Source organism: Pyrgilauda ruficollis, unplaced genomic scaffold (genome assembly GCF_017590135.1).
Source record: "Pyrgilauda ruficollis isolate IOZ18807 unplaced genomic scaffold, ASM1759013v1 scaffold22, whole genome shotgun sequence".
Taxonomy (NCBI): Eukaryota; Metazoa; Chordata; class Aves; order Passeriformes; family Passeridae; genus Pyrgilauda; species Pyrgilauda ruficollis.
In genome coordinates, this window is record NW_024521428.1 from 3828140 (window position 1) to 3836088 (window position 7949).

The 7949-nt window shown below is 47.5% G+C and overlaps 1 protein-coding gene across 4 annotated transcripts in view; it reads left to right on the plus strand.

The window, feature by feature from the left end:
- The first annotated feature begins 7069 nt into the window (after positions 1 to 7069).
- LONRF2 (LON peptidase N-terminal domain and ring finger 2) overlaps positions 7070 to 7949 on the plus strand; it is a 34292-nt gene continuing 33412 nt past the window's right edge. For 3 of the 4 annotated variants that reach the window (XM_041468496.1, XM_041468497.1, XM_041468498.1), the window contains exon 1: positions 7070 to 7949. This exon is cut by the window's right edge and continues 192 nt beyond it. In XM_041468496.1, the coding sequence (XP_041324430.1) occupies positions 7406 to 7949 (544 nt within the window). In that variant the 5' untranslated portion in view covers positions 7070 to 7405. The other variant, XR_005955232.1, reaches the window with a different exon arrangement.

Sequence of the window (7949 nt, forward strand, 5' to 3'; positions counted from 1 at the left end):
CAGGGACTTCCAGAGCATTCTTTGAGTGGGGACGTGAAGACAGCAATTAGCAGTTTCCAGGGGAAACAAGGTATGGTACTGTTCCCCATCTGTAAGAACATGATCTCTCCTCTGCCTTAACACTGTTAGCTCCTCACAATGTTTTTCCCATCTGACCCACATTTAATTCTGCTAGCATAATGTCTGGGAGTTTTCATGAAAATGTGTCATAGGCTGACTCACAGTAAAGAAGCAATCAAAACAGGACAAGAAAATCTCTTCCAGGCAAAACAGTATCTCATGTATGCATCTAACTGATGTTATTTGCCTTCTTCACACTAGATTGCAACTAAACAAGAACTTCAAAGTTGGGAAAGAAATTAGTGCTTGAGGTCCAGCATTCCCTTCAGTGAATTTCAGGCAGCACTCCCTAAATGAAAGCCCTCATACCTCTGTTAATAAGGGTAGTACCTGGGCCTCAGCACACAGAGCATGGGAAACTGTGAGCACAGGTAGGATGCTCAAACGCAACACCAGAATGTCCTCCAGTGTCCTAGAAAACTCACTCCAGAGTACAGTTTCAGAGAAGACTTGCTGGCATGTGGTGTCATGCCAGCACTGTAGAACTATAGGGAATTGCTTATCAAATGGATTAAAAATGCTTTATTTCAATGGATGCTTTTCAAACTAACAGTAGTAGCCAAAGAACAAGGTGAAAAACATGCCATTTGAAAAGAGACATGTAAGATTATATGTACTCAAAAGTCAAGTGTGACATGGACAAGAGAAAACATCTGAGAACATAATGGTGTCCTAGCAGCACTGGGAGAGAAGCTTGAGAAAGTTTCTCCCCAACCACATTTTTCACCCTTGAGAAAATCTTCTCCCCAGCCACATTTCCAAGGGACACCATCTCCCCGAAAAATGTTGGTGCAGGGCTGCAGAAATGGAAGAGGCCCCCAGATGCCAGCAGATGTCTCTTGTCCCCATGGAGATGACACCTGTGGTGCCTACCATCCGACTGGATGACCACCATTGTCGATGGCTGGCACCAGAGGGGATTTGGGATGCCATGAACTTCAACATGCTATCCTGCTTTTTAAAATGAGCTCAGTGCCAGATGCCAGAAGAGTCCCTTGCCAGGCTCTGTGTCATCTCACTGAACTCTGGGATGCCCTGGTGCAACATGAGGCAGGGTGACAGTGCTTTCCATCCATGCAGGGTAAATGCACCTGGCTATTGCCTTTCAGCCTTGGCCAGGTGCTGCTGCACTTCAGCATCTGCAGCAGCTCAGAGGAGTGTGAGATGTGCTTTGCGAAGCCACAGCTCAGACAGGGATTGCAAGCAAGTATAACTTCACCCAATTTCACCATGGATTTGTTTGCAGTTTGCCCCTCCCCTCAGTGGGCAAACTGACCCCGGGTATCAAAAGTGGGACAGAGATCAGTCATCAAGTCATCCTGCTTCAGCCCTGTGCCTGACAAAGGCCCTGATGGTGCCAGCAACAGAGAGAAACACAGGTCTTGATATTTCTTCAGGTATGTGAACCAGCACAGTGGAAAATATCTGAAAATCCGAACTGATGTTTACTAAACAAGACCAAAAAAAATCCCCGATTCTGTGCTGAGCAAGTGGGACTGGGCTGTCCTTCAGTTTTTTTACTTAAGCATGAACAATATCACCTCATTAGAATACAGTGTATAATGTGAACTAATACATAAATTGAAAAAGTTAATACACTTTCATTCTATAAAGACTGATTCTTATCGTAGCTAGGGAACGGGGTTTTCTTAGAAGTGCTTATCTCAGAAGCTATTGGAAGGGAATCCAGTAGTACACTTTAATTGGCTGCTTTTGCATCATAAGATGTGTTAATGATTTGTTGGACAATTATTAAGCTGTTTAATCTTCCCATCAGCCCATGCAGGATGTAGTTATGAGTAACATCTCTTGTACACAACACACGTGTGACTCTGGGAAGATGAGGTCCATCTCCCTCTTTAGGATCTTGCAAAGAAAAATGAGAATCTCTAGAAACAGTCCTAGCTCCTGCAATTCACAGCAGCTGGTTTAATGTATTACATGTCTTGTGTGGGAAAAAAAAACCCAAAACTTTGTTATGCTTAACATCAGTAGATTTTAGCTAGCACCTTTTTCATCACTGGCACTACCCTGCAACTTTCTTACAAAAATATTTCTGAAAGAAGGCTTTCTTGAAAAAAAAAAAAAAATTACACTATTGCTATTTCAGCTGGGGAAAATTCATTAAACTGGCAAAGACTTTAGTAGTAATAATTATACAGTGACCTTTTCTTTTGAAAGCTGGAAAGCTTGTAATAAATGAGTCAGTGATTAGGGAAGGAGGAAAGCAGTTGAGTGCTGGCTGGAAGGACTGCATTCGGCACTCTGCTGTGGGTTTTCTCTGTGCCAAAGTGTAAGGCATTTACATCATGCCTTGGGAGGTGGTGGTGGTGCTAATTGTATAGCTCTTGTTTGCAGAGTGCTCTAGCTGAGGTCCAAACACAGACTGAAGTCTCAGCACCTCTGTCCAAGCTGCAGCCGAACCCAAGGAAGATGTACTTCTGAAATAATCTGCATATGTGAAAAATTATATTCTGAAATTTCATCCACTAAGTCCAGTGCCTCAGGTTAGTGGCCACTCTGGACCTACCTCAATTTTCCAGCTCTCAGAGGGTGAACTATTATTCCTTTTGACTCATACTCTTGTTGAAAATATAAATGTATGCATATTTGTGAATATTCCTGTGCTGTATCCTGAATTTTACAGAAAAACTCACAAGGAAATTTATAATTCTGCTACTGCAGCAAAGTATGACTAATACAAATGAAAAGGTGCAAGGGGACTGCACAGTGACCAGGGAGAACATTACACTTTGGATGCCCATTAATTATCTTCTTTCCTGTGACTAAACCAAGACAGGCATGCATCCTGTAGAGAAAATAGTATGTCATTAATTAAAATCATATCAGGTTAATGCATGAAGGAGATATTAAATAAGCCTACACAGACTTAATTATACTGTACCCTAATTTTCATGTCTTTGACTTTACAACTTCTGCAATGTTTTAGCATGGTAACTGTGTGTGCCTATGCATTGATTATATCCTAATTAACTTATTCTGAAACAATAAAAGACAGATTTCCTCCAAAAAAAATCATCAAAACAAACTGGAGTTTAATACTTCAAACTACCTTGGAACAGAAAAGTGTTAGAGGAATTAAAAATGCCCTCCAAATATGTAAATGCTGTCACTTCAAAGTTACTTATCTTCTCCTTTCCCCTTCAAGCTCCAAGTAAATTCTACCCTGGGGAAAACCCTGTGGAAGCTGGGCCTAAGGAAGAAGTTGAAAATTAGGCTATGAATTAAAGAAAACCTCATGATAACTGAAGTCTGTAACTGTGACTCATTGGAGTAAGTACCTGTAATTCTCCCCTTGGGAGGTGGATGGACTTCTACATGTTGCTTGAGAGCATGTGATGAGGCCAATCCTAAGGGGAAGCACATTATTAACAGGAAAATAATATTGCTAACGGAGAGAGCCTCTAACAGCCTTCCACAGAGTAGCCAATTTTGGGTGATGGAGCTTTTTCAAGCAGTTTTGCTTGCTAGTGAGTTAGTGAGTACGAGAGATGGTCCTTTATTTCCTGTGGTAGGCAACATTTCAATCATATGCAGTAGCTACAGCTTTTCTTCAAATAAAAATTATAAATCAACTTGGTGTCTCTTGTCAGCTTTCAGTTCCTTATGTAAAATCCATTCTGTTTTGTGGCTCTTGCAATCAGTTGCTTGTAGTTTGCCCAGCAAGAAGCCATAAACCACATGACCATGTCATGGGGCACCTGTTCCACTGGTCTTTCTTGGCTGGAGTCCCCATGTCACGTTTGCTGTGGTAGGCATACTACTGATAATTTCAGTAAGAAGCATAAGCTTCTTATGTATACATTTTTAATAATTTTACTTTTGTTTCTTTCCCCCTGGTTCTTGCTGTTTCTTCATCTATCATTCTTTCCTGAAAATTATTAATACTTTGAGGTGGCTGATGTGGTGAGTCCACATTTTCATCGTCCCTCCAAGATCCACAGCTCAGTGAATTTTTATCAATTTTGCAAAAGGCAGCTGCATTAAAGTGGCTTTGTTTCTCAGATAAGAAAAAAGCAAATACAAGTGCAGCCAGATGTACAAATGAACCATGTTCTGGAGCAAGAAGGCCTGTGAAAGAACAGAGCCCCCAAAATAGACATCGGGGAGAAGAGTGATGCAGGTGTGCTCAGACACAAGGTGGCAAGCAATTCTGTTCCTGGGAAGCAGGGAAAAGATGGCATGCTGTGCCAGTTTGAACAGCAGTGAGGTAATTTTGTTCCCTTGCAAATAAATCTCTTGGAAAAAAGTAGAGGCTGCGTTCCAAGAGGCTATTGATCACATTGCTAAATAAAGTATAGCCTCACTTCTTGGGAGGTTCTTCTAGAAGCGCCTGCTAAGCATTACTGAGGAAAGGACTGGAGCCATCCCAGCAGGCCAGCCAGGCACGACACCTGCACAGCAGCAAATGGAGGCCAGGTTCAGTACCAGCCCCTGAGCCAGCACCTCCCAAATCACCACCCATCGGAAGGGACAGGTGGAGCTGCAGGGCCATCACACAGCAGTCCAGACACGTGGGGAAAAGTGGTGTGACAGGATGGACTTGCCTGCTGTCTCCTTCCTCAGGAAAGCAAGGTGAGCTGCTGGGGAGTTCCCAGCCTAAGAGCCCAATCCCCAGATGAGTGGGATGGGGGCAGCCAGTAAAAATGCTGCTCTTCCTTATTGGGGGTCTAGGAATGAGAGAATAATGCTGTGGGGTGGCTCAAGCAGTGAGTCCACATTTTCATCATCTGCCCAAGATTCCATGGCTTGTCCTTGATACCACAGAATTGAACGAGCCACCGTGTTTCTGTCCTCTATCCTATGAATAATGTGACTTAGATAAATAAGCGACTTAGATAAAATGGCAATGGGATTCCATCCCATCTTAACTCCAAGCAAACATGTCAAGAAAGGGAATGATGCGATTCTAACAGGATGCCAAGGTCACCTGCTGGGTAGAAACCTTGAGCCAAGGAAGATGGTACAATTGTTGGAGCAGCGAGCATTGCTCAAGGAATCAACTGTTAGAAACAGGAACAGTGCAAAATGGATAAGTCATGGAGCAACTTAGTGCAAACATATTGCTGTTCTGAAAACCAGCAATACTTCTATAGCCAGCATCCACCTGCTTCGTTATTGATCTAGACATCCCAGAGTCAGTCTTGCTGCAGTTTCTAATCTATGATGAAAGTAAGAGGAGGGTTTTACAGAGGTGCTGAAGGGGCTAGGATGGCTGGCCCTATCTTGGTATTCCCTGGGTATCCTTTATCTGTCATGAATGCCTTTGAGGATCAGGGGAACAAAGGTTCTGTTCCTTGCTGGGGTCCTTTGGTCATGCTTACTCCATTGTGAATACTGATGCTTACTTAAGCCTGACTGTGCAGTATGACATCAACCACATACATCTAAAGAAAGTTAATACCTTACTATTTAGAAAATCAATACACTTTCATAGTATAAAGACCATTTGGTATAATAGTTACTGAATGAGATTTTCCTGATTAGCTGGGGGCCAGAGGCCTAACAGGAGAGAGGCAAAGCCAAAAATACCCTCTGCTGTCCAGCTGCAGCCCAAAAAGCAGCTGGATGTGGGCATCTCCCCATTGGATTGATAGGCTTTCCACTTCTCAGAGCAGTTTGTTTACAGCTGTGTCTAAAATAAACGCCCACATACATCTAAAGAAAGTTAATACCTTACTATTGTTATGAATGAAGTTCAATATGTCTAATTTTATGAACAACAAAATTGAATTTAGCAGCAATTTTAATTGAACAGCAATTTTATATAAATTAATACAATCAAGTATATTAAATATAACCGAGCATATACAATAAAAATTTGGCAGTGATTAATTATGATTAAGGTTCATATAGAGCATAAGCAAAACTGACTGGGGTACGGGGAGGGTTTCTTGCCCTGCCTCGTGTATGAAACAAAGTAATCCAAACTAAACTTATATACTGTATGCTAATACATATTCATCAATATTTTTCGGTAAATCCCCTCCTATTTTCTATTCTTAAAATCTATGTCACTATACTGTGTAGCGCATGCTCCACTTGGTGTTAGGGGGTGTCCTGGCATTTGGTGGTCTTTTCAGAGGAAGGCTCACCATCTTCCTCAAGTTGGATTCCTCTCTGACTCACGCATGATTAACTAACTTCCAGCTGCATTATCTTTATTGTTGCTGCCGATGCACAAGCCAGCGCTCAGCACGACTCGTGGATCCCAAGCTGTGCTGGCGAGGCTGCCACTTACAGAAAATTAATTTTTTTTTCTAACAGTTGTGGTGTTTGGGAAACGTTATTATTTTTTGTGCATTTGTTTACTTAAGAGACAGCAAGTACCTGCTTTCTCGGGGACCAGAGAAATAACCGACACGCTCCCCGACCCACACGGTGCGGTGCTGCTGGCGGACACCGCGTCCGGGGGGACCAAGGGGGTCCCGGCGCACGGAGGGAGACGATGGGACAGGAGGGACCGGCAGCCCCGGCGAGGAAGCGGTTAACGCCGGGCACCAGGAAACGGGAAGGAAGAGGCTGAGCTCGGCAGGAGCCGCACGGCGGAAGCCCCCCCGACCCCGACCCCGATTTGGTGGTCTTTTCAGAGGAAGGCTCACCATCTTCCTCGCTGTCCTCTGAATACCCTTACAGGTTACACGTGTCCACTAAACTTTGTGTTATGTAAATAAGCATTATATTCTAAATAAGCCTTATTATTTCATAGATAAAACCACAACTTAGATTTCATACCTGGAATCGTGCCAACTTTGTTCATCCCAAGGCTGATTCTGTTTTGGGATCTTGCTTATCTCAATACTACATCCTGTATCCTGTTGAGCCGCCGCCGGACCGGGCGCACGTGCGGGCGCGGCGGCGCAGGGGCACGTGCGGGGCGGGCACGTGCGGCACCGGCACCTGGCAGCGGCGGCCGGGCGGGCGCGGAGGGAGGGGCCGAGGGAGGGAAGAGGAGCTCCCGCCGCGCCGCCGCTGCCCCCGGGGAGGGCGGGCGGTCTGCCGGCCTCGGGTGCTTTTACCCAAACACTCGCCCTTTACATAAACCGGCAGCCGGTCCGCCCCCCCACCCCCATCCCAGCCGCCGTTCCCCCTTCCCCCTCCCGGGAGCCGCCCCCCTGCTGCAGCGATGTGACACGCCCCCTCTCCATCCATCCCTCCCTCCCTCCCTTCCGTCGCCGTCCCCTCCCAGGAAGAAGCCGGAGTCGGCAGCGCCGCGGGCCCAGCATGGAGTAGGGCGGCCCGGGGCCGGCGGCGCCGCGCGGGCATGGAGCTGGGCCCGGGGCCCTGCGCGCTGCCGCCTGCCGCCGGGGCCGGGGCGAGGGCGGCGGCGGCGGGGGGACCCTGCGCCGAGATGCTGCAGGTGGCGGAGGAGGCCTTCCGCGGCGGCAACTTCGAGCTGGCGGCCGAGATCTACGGCTCAGAGCTGGCGGGGCTGCCGCAGCCCGAGCGGGGCCTGTGCCTCCGCCGCGCTGACGCGCTGGCCAGGGCCGGCCGCATGGCCGAGGCGCTGGACGCCTACGGCGCGGCGGCGCGGCTGGCGCGGCTGCGGCCCGAGGAGCTGCGGGAGCTGGCGGAGAGCGTCGCCCTCAGCATCCGCGACAAGGAGCTGCACCTCCCGCCCTGGGGGAGCGGCGCGGCCGGTGGCGGCGGGGCGGAGGGCGAGGGTCTGGGCGACCCGGCTTGCTGCCGTCCGCCCGAGCTCTTCGCTTGCCCGCTGTGCCGGCGGCTGCTGTGCGAGCCGGTGACCCTGCACTGCGGGCACACCCACTGCCGCCGCTGCGCCGAGCCCGGCGACTGCGGCCGCTGCC